Raw genomic sequence first — 23,496 nt, forward strand, 5'->3', positions numbered from 1 at the left:
TGTCTGAGTTAAAATTATCGTATCCAATCAAAGCTAAGATGATATCACGTATGAAATGGCTTTCTATAAAGTGTAAATAATAACTTTGATATGTTTGTTTGTTTGATGTTTGTTTTCTGTTTGTATTCTTAGGGAAAATATGAGAAATGTTTAAGTCAAGGGATTCTGAGGATATTTCAGGGATAGTTTAAATATTTGGTTATTTAGTTAAAATAAAACAGTATCTCTTTAAAAGCCATTCAGAACATAAGAATATTTGAGTTTCTCCCACTTATCTTCCATTTTTAACAGAAACATATGGGGGATCTCTGAACAAAATGGATTTTTATTAAACTTTGTATCTCTCTACATGTTTGTTATTAAGGTCTTTATAATATTGATTAAAATATTTTCAAAGTTCAGGTATTTTGTTTGTTTTGCTCCCAACTGAACTCATGTTCTCATTTATTTCTTTCAGGAAAGTATATAACATTTATCCTGGACCCTTTTCAGTACCAGTTAGTAATGAAAAGTCACAAATTAAGCTTTCGAGTATTTACTAATACACTATTAAGGAAAGCATTTTCCATTGAAAAGTTGGCAACCAATGATGACATGAATGATGATCTTCATGGCTGCTATCATCTTTTACGAGGGACTTCTTTAGATATACTCACAGAAAACATGATGCAGAATTTAAAACAAGTTTTTGAACTCCAACTATTAAAAACCACAAATTGGAACACAGCATACCTGTTGACATTCTGTAGCTCGGTAATATTTGAGGTCACGTTCACAACCATATATGGACAATCTCTTGCTGGCAATAGGAGAAAATTTATTACGGAGCTAAAAGATGATTTCTTAAAATTTGATGACAAATTCCCGTATTTAATATCAGACATACCGATAGAGCTTCTAGGAAATGTCAAATCTATTAGAAAGAAACTTATAAAACTCTTGACATCAGAACACTTAGCTAAGACACAAGGATGGTCAGAAGTTGTTCAAATGAGGCAAGATATCCTGGAGAAATACTATACGCTTGAGGACTTTGAAATAGGAGGTAAGAAACTTCTGACTGATTACTTGTCTAAAATAAAACAATTTACAATAGACCTTTGAAATAAAAAGACAAAATGGTGACCTTGAAAATTTTTATGCTCTTTCTAATTGGCTAATGATAAAATGTTTTACTCTGAAACAACCCTCTGTGATAATTGATTTTTTCCTATCTTTCTTTTTTCTTTCTTTCTTTTTTTTTTTTTTTTTTTTCTGCTGAGGTGGTAAAACAAGATACTTAAGGGGGATAATGAGAAAGAGTATAACTAAGCTGCATTTACTCCTCTTATCTCATCTCCCACCTCCCCACCCCCCACGCGCACATTACATTTTAAACTATTCTCATTAAGCAGAAAATTAGACTTCAGAAGCCTATTGGTCCTCATTAGCATGCACTGATCCTTGGCTGGGTCTGTGTCCTAACATCTTTTAATTAGCACACTGCAAATCTAATCAGTGTAATAAACGCTATTAATCTTCCTTTTCACTTATTTTCTCCCAGCACATCATTTAGGCTTTCTCTGGGCTTCTGTGACAAACACTATTCCAACTACGTTCTGGGCGATGTATTACCTCCTCCAGCACCCAGAAGCTATGGCGGTGCTGCGTGACGAAATTGACCATTTGCTGCAGTCAACAGGTCAAAAGAAAGGGTCTGGATTTCCCATCCACCTCACCAGAGAACAATTGGACAGCCTGGTCTACCTAGGTAATTTATTTTTATCTGTTATGAAGAAAAGAAGGTACCTCTCTGCAAACTCAGTTTATCACTCAAAGCTGTTTACCAAGAGGTGGAGGACACAGCTGCCTAATTGACATAATAACACCCATTTACATCAATTATAAATTATGTAGTTTATAACTGTAGATACTCTCATTACATGTAAACATTAAGGCCTAGGTAATTAACTATGCAAGGTAAGCAAAAGGCTAACCCAAAGCTTTGCAATTATTTGGAAAAAAAAGTTTATGCCTATTAAGTCATTTGATTCTGAGCATCTGTTGGTGTGCTAACGCTTTCCAAACACTGCTACACTATCTTAACAAGAAAGGTATTTGGGGATTGAAAAAGGAAGTATTTCAGAACGGCAACTTGTATACAAAATGTATTTATTCTTACCTAAGATGGTGTCACATTTTCAGGCAGAGGTTAGGATGTTTTATACAGCTTGAAGTGTATGATTCTCAAAAATGTAGTAAAAGTGATTTCCACTGGAACTTCTTGATTTGAATATACTTGGGGGGAAAAAAGGAAGAAGGTAGAAAAGAAAGGGAGAGAAGGGAAGAAAAGAAGAAGCAACAGCTACTAATTACTCCACGTGAAATGTCAATATTTTATAAAATATTCACTGACTCGTGAAGTATGCATTGTCACTACTTCAAATATATTTGAGGTCAGGAGGGACTCAGTCATTTTTCTACTTCTACATAGACCTGTACGCCAGCAACGTGAGCTTTTGATGACAGTGGATTGCATTCTCTTTTACTGGTCTTGATGAGACACTTTGTACTTTATGTGAGCAAACTTTAACTCCCTACTTTAAATTCCATATTAACGAGTTATTTTTCTGTCCCTTCTGTATTGACATTTCCTCCTGTGTATCCTTTACTATACGATAATCCAAGACCCTTTGGATGCATGTAAGAGTAAGTCTTTATATATCTCTGTTGCTTCACTCCTCTGATAAGGTAGACAAGTATTTTAGCTTATGTTGGCCTCAATTGTTTACCTTTTAAGTGTGTCCCAGGTTCTTTGATGCGAACTTCTGGGAGCAGAGGACTTAAAGATCTTGAATAGTATTGACTATTGGCGACATTAAAAAGAAAGGTCCATGTGTTCTAGAGAATGTTCCCACAGTGTAGGCTAAGTCCTATCAGGGGCAATAGCAGGAAGCTTATCTTGTCCTGACAGGTGGTTAGCTTGTTCAATCAGTTGGGATACATGTGTCATCTTCTAGTTTGTTTTTTTAGCATACATTAGCAAAGACATTTTATATTTGCTTGGTGAAAGAAAATAATCCCAACATTATTAAAATACAAATATTATTTTGGTTTTCTTTGCAGATTTATTGGTGAACAAACCCAAAAAATTTGCATAAAATTCTGGGCAGTAACCTTCACATGGATACACAGTATTTTCTGGGTAGAAGATTCAGAGTTCTATGAAAATCAAGGTTGCTTTCCCATGTATTCAAGTTATTTCAGTTGTATTTTATGAACCAGGTGATGCATACTGGGAAGTGAAGCAAATAAACTTAAAGGAACATGTGTTTGTATTCTGTACACAGTTATTACTTTTAAAAATTTAGTTGAAATTCACCAACTTCTTACTCTCAGTATCTTGTTGAAAGAAAAGATCATTTTAAAATGATGGTATTGAAGCAGAAATGTTTAAAGTTATTTGATCAGAAGAAATGGCAAGTTCCAGAGCTACACTTTGGGTCCATTTAAGTCCGTAGCTAGAGCTAGAGATTTTCATGCTCGGAGCCCTCATAAATTTATGGCCCCTTTATCATCAACAAAGGAACAGTAACGATCCCAAGAGATTGTAGATCTACCTGGATAAAGGCAGCACCTTCAGCAATCTAGAAAAGGTGGACATCTGTTCATTGTGACCTTGGTTACCAGCAGAGGCCAGTGTTGTTCATTACAAGAATTTAATCCTCTAGAAAATAATGTGCATTTTTTCCTTATATGAGATAGACAATTTTATGCAGATTGAAATGAATTTTTTTATGAATCAGTTACACAACAGGTGACCTCTGCATCTCATCATAGTTCAATTGTGGAGAGTCCTCTATATCAGAAGAGTATGAACTCTTTGTACAAAGGGAAGATTTACAGGATTAAAAATTTACAGTGTACCCCCATGGTATGGGTGTATGTGTTTCCCTTTTTCATGTCCCTAAAGACAGAGGTCTATGTAGTTATTCTAAGAATATTTCTTTATAAAGAAATATATCTTGAATTTTTAGTATTATAAGGAAAAAGATCACAAGGATGAAATGAATGCCACTTTTTTTTTTTAACTAGTAAGAAGTTTTTTAACCAGGAAGAAGAAAAGAGATTTTTTTTTAACAAAGATTTTGCATGTCAGCCTACATTGATTATAAAGTAAGGTTGAAAGGGAAGTTAGAATGCCATAGAAATGAGTGCTTTATTCCTGACCAGAAATGGTTTCTCTTTTTTAGAGTGATTATAGAAGACAGAGCCCAATGGGGCATAGGTTTATCGTGGTGCGAATACTCGTGCATATATTATTGACATTTGTGGCTCAATCCTGTAGGCCTTGCATGTATCAAATTTCCTCTGACATCAATATACACTTAAAGTCAGCAAAAGTTAAAATATGTAACATAGATTGGGCTTTTAAGTACCAAGCCTGTTTAAGTAATTCAAAGCAATCATGTGTTTTAAGAGGTTGTGAGGAATTTATGCTTTTTCCCCTTGGTTCTTGAAAATCTTTCTTTAAAACCATTCCAACCTTTTCTTTTAGATAAAGAAAAACACAACTTCCTATTTTTGTATATTTATGTACCTTATTATAAGGACTCTGCTTATCATGACCTTACTACAATTTTATATCTCTCAATGTTTAATAAAGTTCTCTATAAAAATTTGAATATAATTTTTAAAATAAGTTACTAACTACAGTTGGCTCAGATAAATGTCAGTGGGGGCCAAAATCTCAATAGGAAAAGTTGTTTGAACGAAGTTTGAGAAACCCTGAGAGAAAAGTAAGAATTATTCTGTTTTCCCAGAAAGAAAAACCTGGGATGGAGATAGGATTTAGAACTATAGATTTCCAAGACAGGAAAAGCAAAAGGAGGAAAGACGAGTCCAAGAGAAGGTAAGATAAAAGAGAATGCAAGGAGAGGAAGCTCTCAAAATTGGAATTTTGACAAATGGCTAGCAAAGAATCTCACTGAGTACTACTTCTGACTTCCACGTTTCCCTAGATAATGCATAACTTACAAAGTATGGGTTCAATAAATGTCATCTCTTGCTATCACCGAAACAATCCTGACTCTCAGTGCCATCCCTGCAATGTGTACATTGTGTTCATTTTCAGTTATTGGTGAACCAAGCTGGTTGCAAATTCAAGTCTACCTCATCACACAGGCGTGCTCTTTCTGTGCATCACACATGAAAAAAACAAACCTGCTTTAAGTAAGAAGAACGTAAGTTGAAGTAGATTCTAACTTCCGAACCGAATAACTCAGGCGAGTTGCAGGCACCTAATTTCCTCAAAATGAGAAAAGTCGCACACGTGGCAGTAGTGAGGGATATTGGAATAAAAGGAGGTGCTATAAAACCAACACTCAGCAGAATTTGCACTACTCTCTTGCAAGGAGATCATCTATTATAAAATTTAGCCTTAGAATAATAAGCCTGCAGTGATTCTCCAACAAAATTCTATCCAAAATTGCTAAGCCCGTTGTTTTTAATTAGTGAGGAGAAAGAAAGGGAAAGAAGTGATCAGTTGGGAAAGATAAAGATCCTTGAATAACAAATGATGAGTATTAGATGTAGTCCATATTAAATATATCAATGACTGCAAAATCTTAAGGCAATTTTATGGCCTCAAACATTGTTTCATGTGATCTTCACCAAAATCCTGGGGGGCTGGGGCAGCCATTATTTTGCATGATTTTTACAGATGAGAAAAATATCAGAATGCTGAATAACTTGCATGGGGGTAAAGGGTTTTCTTGCCCACCCACGCTTCTCTCCTGGACATGTCTGAGAGCAGAATCCTTAGAGTCATTTTTCATTGTCTGAGCTGAGACGGGGGGAGGGATTCTCTGTATCCTGATTCAGCAAAGCCAGCCATGATATGCGCATCTATGAGATCAGATGACTTGAACAAGATGATCATACAGTTCACTATATTTTTAATTTCCAGATGACACAGTGTGAGTGACTATTAACAACTATTTCATTATGTGGCAGGCACTGTGCTACCTGCTTTACATAGATTAGCTTATTTAACCCTCAAGTATATTATCTTCACTTAATTATTAGGTAACAAGATTCAGAAAGATTAGTTAACCAAGTCAAGTCATGAAGCTAGATTGTGGCAGAAATTGATGGCCAGTCTAACTCAAAAGCCAACCCACAAATACTGTCATGTTAAGGAGCAAATGCTCCAGAACTACACCAGAGACCTTGACCACTATTTTACGAGGATATGGATCACTAATTCTCAGATACAGTTGAGTTTGAGGGTAAGGATGGGGCTTGAGGTTCACATCAGAATCTTGTCAGTGTTTTTAAGTAAAAATAAATTTTTCATTTTAGAATAGGTTTAGATTTACAGAAAAATTATAATGATGATAGAGTTCCTGTATCCCCCCTCCATACACACATACACATAGTTATCCTTATCATTAACGTAACTTCAGTGTGGTTGTTTGTCACAATTGTGGGCATTATTTTGAAAAAGTTCATTCAATATTAAAAATAATTGTATATTTGAAAAATCATACAGGGACAGCTGGATGGCTCAGTCAGTTAAGTATCCAACTCTTGATTTCAGCTCAGGTCATGATCTCAGAGTTTCTAGATCAAGCCCCATATCTGGCTCCACACTCAGTGGGGAGTCTATTTGAGATTCTTTCCCTCTGCCCCAACTCCTGCTGGCACCTGTGCATGCTCTCTCTCTCTCTTTCAAATGAATAACTTAATTTTTTTAAAAAGAAAAATCATGCATAATTTGGACAATAAATTGAATGAAATCCTCTCTTCCAATGGGTATGTTCAGGAGGTATGAATCCTTCATTCAGAAACTTCTATCTGGAGAAGAAGGGAGAGGTATCTTTCACAAAGGGGTACACCAGAGATCAGACAGTGAGATTTTTCTAGATAAGGAAGCATTGGTCAAAAAGTGAAAAAGACCAGCTAGACATGTATCAGATTTTCAGTTCAGCATAGAGCTAAGAGGATTAGATGACACAATGATTACGGAAACAGGACTTGAGAGGGAAACAATGAGAAGGCAAAGAATTGGACTTAGGTCAAGCATCAATTGCCTAAGAATAAATAGGATGAGGAAATGTATGGCTTAGCAGAGAAGGGTTTAAAACAGTGGTTCTTAACCTTGATTACTCATTGGGATCAACTCGGGAGCTTTAAAAACTGCTAGTACCTGGTCACACCTCCAAAGGTTCTGATTTCATTGGTTTGGGGGTGCAGGCTGATGGCTTTAAAAGCTCCCCCAGGTGATTCTAATGTGCAACCAAGGTTCAAAACCACTGATTTAAAGGTTTGGTTAATGCAGTGGTTCTGATTCCTTTGATCTGGAATGGAGCATTTTTTAAAAACCATTTCCGGTGATTCTAATGGGTAGCCAGGGCTGATAACCTCTGGAATGTCAGAAAACTTAAGACAAGTCAGTGGTGATATGATTTCAAAATCTGTTGTCCCTCTGCTTCCAACAAAACATTAAAAGAAGTCTGATATTCAGGGTAAAGAAAGTAGTTCCTCTCCACATTTCTAATTAAAATACCACACCCACTTCTGCCACCTTTTAAGAGGCAAGTTGGCTAATTGAATTCATCCAGGATGTCAAAAGACTGAAGGCCACATTGTCTCTGACATACAATTTTAAAATGTCATGATAGGGATACCTGGGTGGCTCAGTGGGTTAAGCAGCTGCCTTTGGATCAGGTCATGATCTCAGGGTCCTGGGATCGAGCCCCGCATCAGGCTCCGCACTCAGTGTCGAGTCTGCTTCTCCCTCTGCCTCTGTGATTGTTTTCGCTCTCTCTAAAATAAATAAAATCTTTAAAAAATGTTAAAAATTAAAATGTCATGACAGTTGTCTTTAAATTTTTTTAAAGGACTGTCACGTGGAAGAGGGATTTGAATTTTTATTTTCCTTTGCCTCTTTTCAAAACAATAGAAATTAAAAGGAGGAAACTTCAGCTTAGTATGAGAAATAACTTTCTACTAAATGTACATTCTGAATGCCATCTTTAGAGAGGTATCTACTGAGAAACTGCACAGAATCCTCTCTAGGATCTTGTGGCTCATTCCTGTCTTTATGCACCTCCCAACTTTGAACTACCCAGATTGCAGTGTCCAGGAAGGCTAAGTCCATTTGCTGTGTTTTCTTTTTTTCACCAGTAGCAGTGGTCCAGTGCCCTGAACAGAGTAGGGTCTTAATAAACATTTTTTTTAAGATTTTTTTAATTTATTTGGCAGAGAGACAGCAAGAGAGGGAATTCAAGCAGGAGGAGTGGGAGAGGGAAAAACAGGCTTTCCACTGAGTGGGGAGCCCAATATGGGGCTTGATCCCAAGACCCTGGAACCATGATCTGAGCCAAAGGCAGACACTTAAGGACTGAGCCACCCAGGCGCCCCAATAAATGTTTATTAAACATATGAATGTTGAATTTACTTTTCTGTAGGAAACCAAAGGTTGTGTCTGCAATGCAGAGTGAAAGTAGACTTCTGTACCAATCCAGATTTACTCTTAATTTTATTTGAAACACAGTTGTTGAGCTAAGAACTAGTTATTTGCTTTAAGTTATCTGATTATTATAATTGCTTTTCTTAAAAGATTTATTTATTTATTTATTTATTTATTTGAGAGAGAGAGAGAGCACATGCAGGGGAAGGGGCAGAAAGAAAATCTCAAGCAGACTCCCCACTGAGTAGGGACCCCTGGCACGAGGTCCGTCCTACCACCCCAAGATCATGACATGACCCCAGCCAAAGCCAAGAGTCAGGTGCTCAACCCACTGAGCCACCCAGCATCCGTGATTATTATAATATCTAACTGATCTCACCTGTCTTAAAGGCAGTTATGTGAAAATGCACCCACACACCTGGAACCTCACTCCATTTCTTCATACCTTCTAGAGAGCTGCCACAGATCCTCCTCTCTCCCCTCCTCATCCACCTTTGTAACACCGCCCAAGCGTTCAGCCCCAGTGGACCGCGGCATAGCCTGGCTGTCCATTTCATTCCAGCCATCATTGCTATCCACTGATCACCATGGCTAATCAGATGGTACGACAGTCTGCACCAGTCATTAAGATGACCCAAATTAACAGCCTGGCCATGTCACAGTACATTCATTCCACATACACAGACATGGCCTAAGTGTGAGGCAGAAACTTGGATGTGCTTATTTGTGTTTGCGTTGTTACATGCATTATTGATTGTCATGAGCTGCTTCAACGCTTTAAATCTGCAAATGAGAATCATCTGTCAATTATTACAGCCCGAATGGAGATCTGAGGGCAAGAGAGAAAGTGTACATGCCTTTTTCTACCAGCACATCCTTTCGTTTGCGATTTTCCTTCATAGTTACATGGTAAAACGTCTTAGCTCAACACATTCCCCAGCTTTTTGCTCAGAAGAGATACTTAATGAGAATATTTGTAGATCCGGAGAAGAAAAACAGATCCCTCCTAGCCAGGTGAAGGAGGTAGTTCAGGCCCTGAATTGTAAGTTTATCGTGGGAATGCTATAATCCAATTTTCTACTGTATACCGGTTAGTAAAGCTCAGCTCTTAATAAAACACAGGCAGCCTTATCTTAATCGCAATCGCAATTGCTGGCACCTTGTGGTGCCTGGTGTAAATTATCCCCAAAATATTTGCATTCTCGATAGCCATTTCTCTACAATGCATTTAATAAGTAGAGGGTCCTATTACCTGCTAAATGTTAGTATAAATTAACAATCCATTATGCACAATAAGTTTTATAAAACATTTACAGATAGAGATCATGTTTAATTAAAATTAACTTGCATATGAAAGCCAAGTGCACTAATGATCACAATGACCTTTTATTACCTACAGTCCCTTGTTTTGGCTGGATGATTGACAGCTTGCTGTTTGGCTACCATGTTGAATTTCAGCTGACAAGACTTTTCATTTTAACTCAATTTGCCCGCCTATCACAAGCTGGTGGCAGGCCAGACCCAAGTCACCCAGCTTTGCCTCAGCAGCTTGCTCTACTTCTCATTAGTACGCATTTATTCAGTGGAAATTGGAAGACAAATGCTTGAAGGCATGTGAACTAAGTATAGCAAATTAGGTTTAAAGACTGAATATTTATAAGTATATGGAAAGTTTTTTTTTTTTTTTTTAATTCTAGAGCAAATTGAGAACTGAGTGCTAGCTTTGGTATAAAAGAAATGAAGATAGCAGGGGGAAGGAAGATTCTAAGAATAACAATACTATAAGCTTTTTCTTTCCATTTTGGAAATATGTAAAATCTCTCTGACAACACCTTATCAACTACCAACCTGGCCTCTCTTTCGTGGAGTGCTTGCACAATGAAGTTTAACACCTCGTGTGTGAGAAGGGGGGAAAAATGAGGGTCATGTTCATTTGTTGCTTGGTTATCCCTTGGTATGTTTTAAATTGCCTTGTTTGTTCGGCACTCGCACAGAAACAGATGTTGCTCTACCGTGCAGGATAATTTACTGTACCTCCTGGTGCAGCATGGAAGTCCTCCCAGGGCCCAGCTGGTCTGTCAGTGGCACTGGCTGGTGTCTGCTCAACTATGACAACTACAAGTAGAGGCTGCAATTTTTTTTATTGTGCAGTTGTCATTCTTCTCAACATAGAGCTCTGCCCGCGTTCTTACTGGGGCTGGTGGAAAAGCTGCTGGCTTTTGTGTCTGTTCTGTTGTAACGCAGAGCCACGGAAGCTCCCCTCTCCATTGTTGATAATAATGCAACTCATTACTTTTGTCGTCTAATGATCATCGGCGTGATCACTCAGAGCGAGAGCCAACCTCGCCTTGCACACATAACTGGTACTGGAAGGTAAAACAGATTTGTCATTTACGATCTGACCGCTAAGCCCCACTTTGTGCTCCATTATTGTGATTAACTTCTGCATAAGAGATGCTTGCCCAATTGTCATTTGCGATCCCACAGTGGGCGCAAGCTGCCGTGCTTCCCCCGAGCCCCACCGGCCAATCGGAGGGACTGTGTTGTTGGGACTGGTAAATGCCTGCCCTGTCGCAGAGCCACCCCACAGTGATTTCGCTTTTGTCTCTCTTCTTCCCACACCCCTACTGGACTTGGGGGAACGGCATCGCTACATATGTCAGCTACCGTTTCACACCACAAGCGAAAATGCTGCGGTCCCGCTGTTGACCCAGCAGAGCCAGCAGTCATACATGGGAAACCGACCCTCGCTTTGCACCACAGAGATGTTAGTCACCGGTGTCCTGCCAGCTGAGATCCGTCGTGTCAGGTGCCTTGTGGCTATCTGCAGTGGAGTCCACGTTCCAAAACCGAAGTTCTTTCTGGCCTCATCACCAACAAGCCGATTTGACTCTGCCTGATTATAATAACGAAGGCAGTCCAAAAGAATATGCACAGCCTCACTGTACGTCACATTGAATCACCACGCCGGCCACACAGAGCGGACCGCAGCCTCATTTCTTTAGACAAATGCACGCTGAGGGGGAAATGTCCTGGGAGAAGGCACCCAAAGCTACTTGTGCAAGCTGGGCGTAGATTTACGTTTTAGTGGAGTAGCATTTATTTTTCTTTTTTGGCTGATGCAAGCCCTCACTGACCAGTGCCCTGCTCTACTCTAATAACTGAGCACGCTATGTTTCCGAGCTTTGCTGAACACTAAGAAATTGGGGTGTGTGTGTGTGTGTGTGAGAGAGAGAGAGAGATTCTAAATTGCAAGCCATAAACACAACCATTTGTTACCATGTGAAAGGGGGAAAGCGCTCAATTTGGAGCTCTTTTTCACGTTGCTGATTAGAAAGAATCAAGCTTTATATTCTAGGACCCATTCAGGCTGGTGAAAACATAGTCAGTTTTGATTACGAAGGCAGAGATGCAGACCTAGACAGGAGCTACATGCTGATATGCATGCTATCAGAATGATTTATGCAAATTATGCATATTATTCCCAAAGGAATTCCTCCTCAAACTGCCAGGATAAATTGCCGGAAATTAGCCATAAAATCTGTCGTGCTAGGAGCAAAAGGTGAAGGCCACTGGGAAAGCAAGGACATTCAGCTTCTGGAATCTTCCAGGTTATGATGGTGGCTGTTATTTTCCCTGGTTGCTGAGGAAAAGATTGTTTTCTTCTGAATCCCATGCAAGTCTTTTTTCTTTGAAATTTTTCCAACAAATGCTGACCCACATTTTATTTACAGCTAGCATAAAAGAAATTAAGTGTTAAGCCACCGCAGAAAGCACTACTACAATTACTTTACTATTAACTGCCTAAGTGATTATTAAATGCTTGAGCCTGGCTTTAAAGATTGTAGCTGTTCTGAAGGGTGGAGAAAAAACCCACCATCTTCCCGTTCTTCGGCGGGGAGATGGTTTTAATGTCCAATGGATATACCTATCAGACAGCATTTCTCTCTTGCCAACCTTTCTTTCCTACAAAAACCCTAGCTACTTACTTTCTGCCCAAGTACAGCACCGCAGGCTTCTGTCTGTGACGGGCCAAGTCCCAGCTGTCTCCCCCACCTCATCCTTGCTAGGATGATCCAAGACCACCCTGACTCCCCCTTGGTGTTCAATGGATCTGATTAAGAAAGAGTTCCCTTTTCAATCAAAGCTATTGGTAATGAGCTTAATGGCAAATTGAGAGCACTGTTCAGGAGTAGTCATATTTTAATAAGCTGTTGCTTCCTTGTGTCCTTCAGAAAGCACCGTTCTCGAGGTTTTACGACTATGCTCATTTTCAAGCATCATTCGTTTCGTTCAAGAAGACTTGACTCTACATTCAGAGACGCAGGACTACTGTTTGCGGAAGGGGGACTTGGTAGCCATCTTTCCTCCAGCCATACATTATGACCCAGAGGTCTTTGAGGCTCCAGAGGTAAACAAGCATCAAGCGGTCGTGGCTCCTTCTTAGATGACCGTGAGAACATTCCTCTTCCTCACACTATCTTTCCTTAGCTTCCTTTTGCCACCTTGTTCCAGAAGGAATTTGAGACGGATTGATGGCTTATGTCCTGCCTTCCAGTGAGAAAATTTTCCTACTTACTGAAATGTTTCCTAAGGATCTCTCTCCAAAGGTTTTGTGGTCTGTAAATAGAAACAGAATGATGAGACTGGATGCTGGCTTCTTCAAATGAAAGGCATTGTACCTTGGCCATCAGTACCTTTAGGCCAAAAATAGGTTGTGCTTGGCAGAGAATTGTTGAAAACCATGGAGGGCTAGCTATTGGCGGGTGGCTCAGAGAATAAAGAAGGATGACTGTTCTGCTAAGTGTTTCTAGAGTGGGGTTAACTGTCCCCGGATCAAACGCCCCCATTGCCGTACTTAAGCCCATATACTTTCTCACCACTTATCACAGGTATATGCCCCTTTTTGATCAGTCAGAATGGCATTATGAACCCGAGATTGTAAAGCTGCTGCTCCCGGGTGAAGCTCTGAGGGTAATTGTGTCATCTCCTTGTATTTTTTTCTGGAGCTGGAGTTAATGAATATCAAAGACTGGAAATTAATCCACCCTGGCTCATCCCTTAATACCACTTCAGAGGTTCACCACCTGCATGCAAATTGAATGCAGTCCTAGTCTGCCTGAGTGTCTCATGAAGTAGTGTGTTGCTATAGTGGTTTTTGTATAGAAAACCCTGTTTTTCAAAGGTAAACTCTGGCTCTTTTTGAGCAGTTCATAGCAGGATCACTTTTGAAGCATTTCTAAGTCAGATGGTTTGCAGCCAGGCTAGATTAAAATAGTGTTGAATTTTGGAAATTAATAAGAAGAGGACAGACTCCAAATGCAATGAGATAACTTACATCTATTGCACCAGCAAAGACAAATTTTTTTAAGTGAGGGGGAAAGTATACATATGGTTCCTCTGTGTTTCAGAAGAAGAGGCGTTATATGTAGGTGACAGCAAATCAGAAGTAGGGTATTAGTGAGTGCATGAATATTCTGCAGACAACTGGGTTTGTCTCCACAGTTGTAAATATAAAAAAAATTCCACACATAGATATTCAGTAAATGGGGCAGATAATAACTAATATTTGAAAGATATCTTAAATTTTAACTTTTATTTTTATCTATAATTTTTTAAATTTAACTTCTATTTACTATTTTCATTATGTGATTACTGCATTACTCATTAAGTTAACCATTCATATCATGATGGCAGAATCAACATTAAAGTTATCAGCAATACACGTTATCAGTTATCAAGTTATCAGCACGATACATGTTTACCAAATTACCACTATTTTTGCGGTACTATTCTTTGGTCCCCAAAATTAACTAGGTAATTTTTTTTGCCAACATTGTTTTCTTAAAATTAATTGTGGAATGGTGATCATTATCGGCACAGAAAAATATGGCATGGTTCAGAACCATTTTTATATGATTTGGCAAGGACTTACATAATCATTCATTCTGTAAACATTTACTGAGTACCTACCACTATCAGACAGATAGCTTTGTTCCTGTGATTTTTATCAATGTAAAATGACAATAAGTAGATGCCATAGATGCTCATAGAACAGATGCCCATCTGAAACCACCATCCCTTGACAGTAAAAAAGAGAAGGAAATCCTGGGAAATTCTGTCCTGGGCCATCTGTCCCTGAGAGCAATGACCCAGAAGCTCTTCAGAGGCTCATATTCCCCACTGCGTATGTTTTGTGCCCTATAGATCTTGAATGGGAAGACCAGGCCTTAGATACAGAAAACAGACAGTAGCTCTGAGTCCAGAAATTTGAGGAAGACTAGCTCCAGATGTAAGTATACCCTTCTGTGAAGACTCAGAGACTGAAGAACCTTCACAGAACATAGGTTCTCCCAACCCAATGATGCGTGATTTCAGGATGGTCAAGTCCAAGAGACTCTAGAATATCACATTCCAAAAAGAGTCCATTGTCTTCCTTCACACATCTCTCTATTCCTAGAATTTTCCTTCTTGTCCACTCAAGAGGTTCCAGATTACTCCACAAGAGTCACCTTTCATCACCTCTTCTTTGGCAGTGTTCCTGATTCCCACCTCGTTCCTCAGAGAATTAGCCATTGCCAACTCTGTGTCCTGTTGGACCTATGTTACACTGCAAAGCACCTGCTGTTTTCCAATTACTTGTTTGTTTGTCTGTGCTCCCATATGTTGAGAGCTCCAGAAGGGGTAAGACCACATCACTCACTGCCTTCTTTGCATTCTCAGTGCCCAGCACAGGAGGCTGTCCACAAGGCAAATAAATAAGGCATTGCTGGAATGGATGAATGCTCTGAAAGTGAAAATACACTTCAATTAGAATTTTAAATTACCACCGATATTGCATATTCAAATATGTACTGGGCCTAACTAGAACAAATGGATGAAATGGCTTGTGTATAAATGTAGCAATACTATCAGGAGTGGTAAAAACTATGGGGAAAGGAGAGCCCAGAGCTATCTAAGTAAGACCATTTGGTTACTTATGAATTAGCCTTCAGCTCTTAAAAGCATGTAGGCCTAGCATGGCTGAGTCATTTAAAAAAAAAACAACAACTCAGAAAACAGATTTTGGGGTGAACTTCAGAATTTTTAAAGGTTTGGGAAAATAATGTTTAAAAACACAACATGGGCTAAACAAATTATTTGGGGAGCTAACTGGGTCTATAAGCTATCAACATGTAACTTCTGGGTAAAGAATTATTCTTTTTCTGAATATCGGGTGCTTAGTTTATTGTGATATTAGCCACTTAGGTGGCTCTTGCCTACATGGGACATAAATTGGCAACTAAAATTGAAGACAATGAGAGAGAGCACAGGAAACACCCTCCTCAGTTTTCCTTTCCCTCTTTTTTTTTTTTTGGTCTAAATGCTATTCAAAAAAGCATAGATAATTTAGGAATAGATAGCTTTTGAAAGTTTTCTGAAGCCTTCGTCAAATTTACATCTATTATTAGCCAGAGTTCAAGCATCTGGCACACAAATAATTGGTAAATGCTGATGATTTCCTTTCTGCCAAAATGCAGCATCCCGACCTGGAGCTATGGAGAGGAGCAAATCTGTTAGTTGGTTTTTCTGTGACCAGCCATGGTAAGGTACAGAGGAAAGCCTGGAAACACCATTGAGCCATAGGGAAGAAATAACAAACTTTTAAGTTGGTAACACAGCCAAGTAGCCTCCTAAAGTAAGGACACAGGGAAACAAGAAAGTAATTACAAAGCCATTGGAGCGGAGCGCTCCCCAAAGCTCTGAAAGTGAAAGACCTTATTTGACCTCATGCAAGTCTGCCCTATCTAACTTCTCAGCCGTGTAGGGATTCTAAAATGATAAAATGAATTTGAAAGCCCTTGAATAAATTCTAAATCACTATTAAAAACTGTTGTAGCAATATTATTCTGATTATTGTCACTGCTCTACAAATATGCTCATCATAACAAATGAGGAAATACTCTAATTTTTTGTCTGTACCTCAAATTGGAAGAGATAATGCCGCCAGTATTCTTCAAGGAAACAAATAAATACTGAGCATCTGTTATCCAGAAAGCATTTTGATGGGCATAATGGCGGGGGCAGAGGGCACAGAAATTTAAAAGACCCTTGTCTTTAAGAGTTTAGGGAATTGGCCTTATCACACGGCTGTGTTCTCAGAGCTAAGTGCTTTTTGTTGAGAGGGTTTCTGCCATGCCAGTAAATTGGCCTTCATACTCATTCTGTTGGAACCATCAGTGTGCTGGTAAAACGGCCCTCTGAGAAGCCCTGATTTTGTCAATTTTTGTGGCTTAAATATCCCACGTGGCTGATTTCATGTGACTACTGTGAAAACTCTAAACGCAGAGTTGGGAGGAGATGGGCACGCTCTCTTTGTGCTAGTACAAACGAATTGGAACTTAAGTCATGCAGATAGAAAGGAACACTGTCATCTTGCTCCCAGGACAGCTGATTGTATACCCAAAGGCAAGAGCGCTGCCCCTTAGTCGTCCACTCAAAACACCGACAGTTCTTATTTTAAAAAGTCTGTATATTCTCTAATCTGGATTCCTATACCCCAAATGATAATTGAGTGAATCCAAACCCTGATTAAATCGTATGTCACCTACCTCAGCAAGACTACGTTTTAATGCCTTTTTAACTTCAATGTTTGTCATACAGGAAGTGATCGAAACAAATCTCTTAAACTGAACTAAAGACAATATTCAGAGCACACAAATTAGGGCGTTCAATCCTCCTCAGTCCCTTGTACCAAAACTCTTTTCTATCCAGAAAATTGTATCATGTGTCCAATCTTGATTTCTCATGCTAAATATTATACCATTCTCTATTTATGAACGCTGAATATTCATCCATGCTTCATTCTCTACATGTTTATTTACTCATTCAATATCTGTGTTTTCTCCAGAAGCCTGAAGATTGCTTTTAAAATACACTTTATTGTCATGTATTTATGCATTAATTCAACAAATGTATATGGAACCTCTACTATGTACATAGCACTATGTTGGGTGCTTTGAAAATACAGAGATAAGACAATGTGACAACTCCAATCTCCTGGGATTTCTTGGCTCTGCCATCTCCTGTGGGTTAGCTCCCTCTTCAACCTGGAGGCCATTGCTGTTGCAGGCACCAGACTCACAAATAACTAGGTCCAGAGGAGAAGGGGTTAAGCATTTTTTGGTTTGTTTTTCTTTCTTCACAAGAAAGGAACTTCTATCAGATATCGTCACAGATGTTTCCTCTGTAGCAGTGACAAGATTGGGTCACATACCCTATCCTCAGTCAGAGGCCAGGGCAGCGTGATTACCATGGTGGGTGCCCAGACAAACCTCAGCAGAAGAAAGATGTTCAGAAGTCAACCACAAGAATTAAGAGAGGGGTGATGTGGAATTACAGTGTCATGCCGTTTCTTTCATGAATTCTCTGTTCTCATCCACTTACTATTATGGCATTTAATTGACCGTTTTTAGTTTCAAAGTGCTGAGCTGTGAGGGTGACTGCAAAGAGTTGATGTCAACATGACGAGTCCTGCATTTAAATTGTTCCAAATGAATGTGTGCATCTTGAGCTCCTAACACTTTATTCTATGTCACTATGACCCCAGAATCTTACAGGTGAGACTACCATACCCTTTATCTTTTTGGCAAAAACCAAACCATCTCCCTAGCCCCTGCCACAGGCCTGTCCTAATATTGGTTTCTGCTCTGGCTCTGCATGCCCTGACTATGGAAAACAAACTGAAAATAAATTTTGGCTCAAAAAATATATTTATGCCTATGTGCCCTTTGAGCTTGATGGTAGTAATAGAGCAAAAGAAGTTGGCCTTTCCTCTTCTTGTTTCTTAATATAAATAACTAAGTAGGAATTTCTAAGACGTTTACTATAAGGAAATGGAATCAAAGCTGGTGGAAAACCAGAGGAGAGACATTGCTGAATGAGTAGAAATTTGAGAGAATTGACTGTGAACACTACCTGGAGGTCACAGGGTTGGGGGAGTGTCATGCATTTATCCCCCTGGCCTCTCAGAGAGCAGCACATTCCCTTTCACGAAGAAGAACAAGGCAGCCATGAAATAAAGCAGTTGTTGGCTTATTTATGAAATTGGGACACTATGAAGTCATAACCCAAGTCAAATTTTCATTTTGTATTTCCTGGCTTAGAGTGTGGCTATCGTGAGATCTTTTCCCAACAAATCATTTCATGAGTTAGTTAACGTGAACTGACTAGGCTATGTGAGGAGCTCCTCAGATTGGCCAGTGAGAAGGAGGAAGGAGCAGTCCTACACTCAGGCAAGCAGGCTTGGGCCCCAGTCATGGAAAAGGTCATGAAGAGAGAGTACCATATTGTACTCTATCTCCAGTAATACAGTGCATGTCAACAGAGTGTCCTTGTTCATCGCTACGGAGAGGCACGGATATTTTTAGTTTACCACTAGTTGGATCCTATTCAGATACATCCCAGAACTGTCTGTGGGGAGGAAAATTACTTGTGTTCTAATGTGGATTAATTTGGCCTTAATGATTGCACCAACTTGCAAGTTGGAAGGGAATGGAAACCACCCAAAGTGTGCCTTCCAAGCATGAATATTTATCAAAATAGGTGCCTAGGTAAAAGAAGACAAGCCCAGTACCTTTAAAGGAAATTATTTCAATGGCACTCATATTGAGTGGGAAAATTAGGTCATCTGTGACGAATTTGGAACCTGTCCGCCAATTGTAAGGTTTTCACTATAACATGAAATACTTTCAGTCTGACCTGCTTCTTTGCCTCTGACTTCATGTAGTTCATATCAGACTTATGTGGTGAGCAGATCTAATGCTAATGAGCACCAAGTATAGGAAATACTTGGTCATTTTCATGCATGCCACGTGCATTAATTTAATCAATGGCTTAATTCACCATGGGCTGAAATAAGGTCACTCAGTTTCTTCACAGAAACTCAAGTGAGAGTAAATTAATGCCAGGCTAAACACCCTGGATAAACCAGTCCCATAATTTTCTGTAACAAGTAATGTAACTTATTTATGAAAACATATCGGAAATACCTGCCACCCTACAGTTAACCCAAAGAGAGTCCATTGTAATAGCACCGTGCTAGGAGAAATTCAGTACAACATCAAAAAACAAGATGGGTTTTGTGGTTTAGTTCCTCTCTACGGCTTCGTGTGAATTTCAAATTTCATTTTATGTCTATTTAAGCCAATCATAAGCACTGAATCTTAGGTTGAAGGCCTCATCCATCAGGAACTGACTGGGAAGGAGTAGAAAAGGCATATTAGGCAGCTCCCGGGGCCAAAGCCATTCGTATCCCATCATGACAGTGGTGGCAGTGCGGTTACCTTCTACCCAACATCCGTCCACCAAGTGGGACCGTCTTAGGGAACACAACTAAAGAGACTACCTCTTCACTTAGGAAACAGCATAAGAGAGAGGTGCGAATTAGGTATGTGCATTTCACGATGATAAGGGAGAAGTCATTTCCTAGTGGCATTTGAGTTTTTTTGAAAGTTCATCCATAATTTGCACCTAGTCAAGTTTTACTCTCTGGCATTTGCAGAATTAAAAGGCACCTTTTCAGACGGGAAGAGAGAACGGGCCACGTTGTGGACCTGACCTCAAACTATTTCATGTAAATTTTGCACCTTAACACTCCTTGTCTCTTCTCTGCAGGAGTTTAGATTCGATCGTTTTGTAGAAGACGGTAAGAAGAAAACCACCTTTTTCAAAAACGGGAAGAAGCTGAAGTATTACCTGCTGCCGTTTGGATTTGGAGCCAGCAAGTGTCCAGGCCGATTTTTGGCAATCGTTGAAGTAAAGCAGTTGTTGGTTATACTTTTAACTTACTTTGATTTAGAAATAATTGATGATAAGCCTATGGAAGCAAACTACAGTCGACTTTTATTTGGCATTCAGCATCCGGCTTCTGATGTTTTATTCAGGTACAAAGTAAAATCTTAGAGAAGCAAAAAAGAAAGAAAAGAAATGTATCCGAACTAATCTAAATGTCCATGGCTCATCTATTTGTTTTGAATTTCTGCAAATATAATTGCTTTGTCTGTTTTTTTTTTTTTTTCTAAAGTGCAAATTTATATTTGATCGGCGATCAGTCCCGTTCATACTTGGTCACAAAACCCATCATAAACTAAAATAGGATGTTGACATGAAAATAGACATCAAAATCAGCATAACGATAAACTCAAAATAGATTTTTTATGTTTTTCTACATATTGTGATGTTCTCTCATCATGGTAAATGTACCACAATAAATTTGGCTCTGTAGGATTTTTTTTTTTTTAAGTCACTCAGATTCTTCTCTAATACGTAAAATCACACTTTATGTACTAGTGGAAATTTGTGCTGAAAATGGACACAGTCTAACAAATTCCAAATTCTCAGAGAAGAAGGAAATTAAATTTTCATGAGATAAACTGGATGAAAATGTTCCCTTCAAGTGTAATATCAATAATGTCTATACCGCCTGGGTACGTTTGCCTTAAATGAGTTTTACAGTAGATTAAACGCTCCAACTTCACTTCAATATTTAATCATCCATAAGTGTTCTTTATTATTTTGTATACTATGGCTCAATGCAACAAAATTTCTTGTTATGTAAGACCACTCATGTTGAGTTAGATACTGAGAAGATTTAATGTATAAGAATACACAAAACCTATTACATATTCAACATTTGCCTGAGACCTTGGTATTTGGTTTGTTGTTAAGAGCAAATGTTAAAATCATGACAGGATTGATGGTAGCACTTGGTTTTAGTGTAAACTCTGAGGATTATACCAGTATTGCAGTGAACTCTTTCCTAAATGCTTCCATTTATATAAACTGAGAAATCAGATCTCAGTATTTGTTCTTGACACATCACCTTTCGGACTTGGAGTTGATCTGTGTTCTTTGGAGTTACACCATTATGGAATGCAGTATAATTTTAAATCCCACAGTGCAGCATTGTGTCCATGATTCAGAGCTTTCTAATTTCACCTTACCAGGTGATTATTTGGCATCTGACCTAAATGATGCCACTGTATTTAAACAGGAAAAGCAGGTAATAAAATTCAGTTAATTTGCGTCACGTGGATTGGAACTTCTACTATTTCAGTGTTGTGCTACTGTTTTTAAAAGGGAGATTGATTTTTAAAGTAACATTATAAAATACCTACAATACTTGATAATCAATAGATGCCCTAGGATTTATAGTCTCCTTCTTGAAGTACATGCTCTAAACATTTCTTAGTGGAGCTCTGCTAGCTAAGTTCTGCTCTGGTTGATTGGAGATGTCTTTATTTTTGCCTTCGTTCTTGACAGATGATTTTGCTGTGTGCACAAATCTATTTCCTCCCAGCCCTCTGAAGATACTGCATGTTCTTATGGCTTCCATCGTTGCTGTCAAGAGGTTAGCCATTACTTTAATTATTCAGAAGGCAGATTGCCTCTTCTCTCTGATAGGGTTAACGTGTTCTTTTTGTCTTTGATGTTCTTAGACTCGATTTCTCACTCTTGCATGTCACAGTGCCTCTTGAGTCTGCTAATGTGTGTCTTTCATTGGGTAGGAAGTATTCTTAGCCATGATCTTGGAGTAATACCTCTCCCAGACTCTATTAGATCTTCTAATAGGATCCTCTTTTAGATCCCATTTTTTTCTACCTCTATTTTATATTCTAGGTCATCTGTTTAGATCTCACTGTCAGTTTTGTCTCTACACTGTGTACCTAATCTACTCTTTATCTCATCCATGGAGTTTGTTTCTTTCTTTTTATTTAACTTCATAGCATTGAGTAATCATGCTCCTTATACTTCTTAGTTCATGGTACACAATTATGATTTGTCCCCTCTGCCTTTATCTACTTATTCTATCTTATCCCTAATCTTCACCATTATACTCCTCCCCGTCATAGGCAAACATTCTAATGTGTTTGATATTTCTCTTTTCATAAGTATATATTTTTATAGAACATAGTACCTGTGTGCATGTTAATTTACGTAAGTGAATTTTCTATATATGAGATCCTTCTTAATTTTCTTATTAAGCTCTATGTTTTAAAGATATATTCGTATTACTTTATATATATGTATACACACACACACACACACACACACACACACACATATACATATATATTTAATCTGTTACTTCTAACTGCTATGCCATAACATGCACCCACCATGTTTTAAATCTCTTCGTCCTGTGATAGAAACTGTATCCATCCGATACTTAATTGGGGGTAGAGGCCAAAGTAGGAACAAAAAATCCTCCCACTGTTGTGTCCACCATCTTCTACTCTGGACTGCTACAAATTCTGTCCTCAACCCCTGTAGTGTGTGTGCACGTGCACACACACACACACACACACACACACACACAGTCCGTGACTGCCTGCATTCTCTCTGAGATGTTCTAGATTTGTTATGTTCTATCCTCAGGTCCTTACGACCCTTTCCCTTCTGTGGGTTGATTTTGAGCCAGGGTGCCAGCTGCCAACTTGTCAGCTTTCAGTTTTTCTGATCCCACTGAATTTGCTAAGTTCAATGATTACATTTTCAATTTGAGAACGCTCTTTTGTTCTTCCTATCTGTTTTTTTTTTTTTTTTTAAGATTTTATTTATTAAGAGAGAAAGAGAGCACAAGCAATGGGGGAGAGAGAGAATCAGGCTCCCAGCCGAGCCCAAAGCCCGACATGGGGCTGGCCCCCAGGACCCTGGGACCATGACCTGAGTCGAAGGCAGACATTTAACCAATTGAGCCACCCGTGTGCCCACTGCCTGGTCATTTTTCTAAAAAGATTTTATTCATTCATTTATTTGTCAGAGACAGAGAGAACACAAGCAGGCAGAGTGGCAGGCAGAGGCAGAGAAAGAAGCAGGCTTCCTATCGAGCTAGGAGCCCGATGTGGGACTCCATTCCAGGACCCTGAGATCATGACCTGAGCCAAAGGCAGAAGCTTAACCGACTGAGCCACCCAGGCATCCTACCTGGCCATTTTTGAAGTCTTTTTTTGTTGTTGTTGTTTTTTAAGATTTTATTTATTTATTTGACAGAGAGATCA

At 38.9% G+C, this 23,496-nt stretch overlaps 1 protein-coding gene across 1 annotated transcript in view; it reads left to right on the forward strand.

Annotated features, from left to right (window-relative positions):
• The window catches only part of LOC123925518 (cytochrome P450 7B1), a 172,521-nt gene extending 149,405 nt beyond the window's left edge, over nt 1-23,116 (forward strand). Inside the window, exons 3-6 of the mRNA XM_045978768.1 lie at nt 458-1,045; nt 1,544-1,750; nt 12,691-12,866; nt 20,111-23,116. Of these exons, the coding sequence (XP_045834724.1) occupies nt 458-1,045; nt 1,544-1,750; nt 12,691-12,866; nt 20,111-20,398 (1,259 nt within the window). The 3' untranslated portion in view covers nt 20,399-23,116. The remainder of the gene's footprint in view (nt 1-457; nt 1,046-1,543; nt 1,751-12,690; nt 12,867-20,110) is intronic.
• Nucleotides 23,117-23,496: the final 380 nt, after the last annotated feature.

This window comes from Meles meles, chromosome 1 (assembly GCF_922984935.1).
Source record: "Meles meles chromosome 1, mMelMel3.1 paternal haplotype, whole genome shotgun sequence".
Taxonomy (NCBI): domain Eukaryota; kingdom Metazoa; phylum Chordata; class Mammalia; order Carnivora; family Mustelidae; genus Meles; species Meles meles.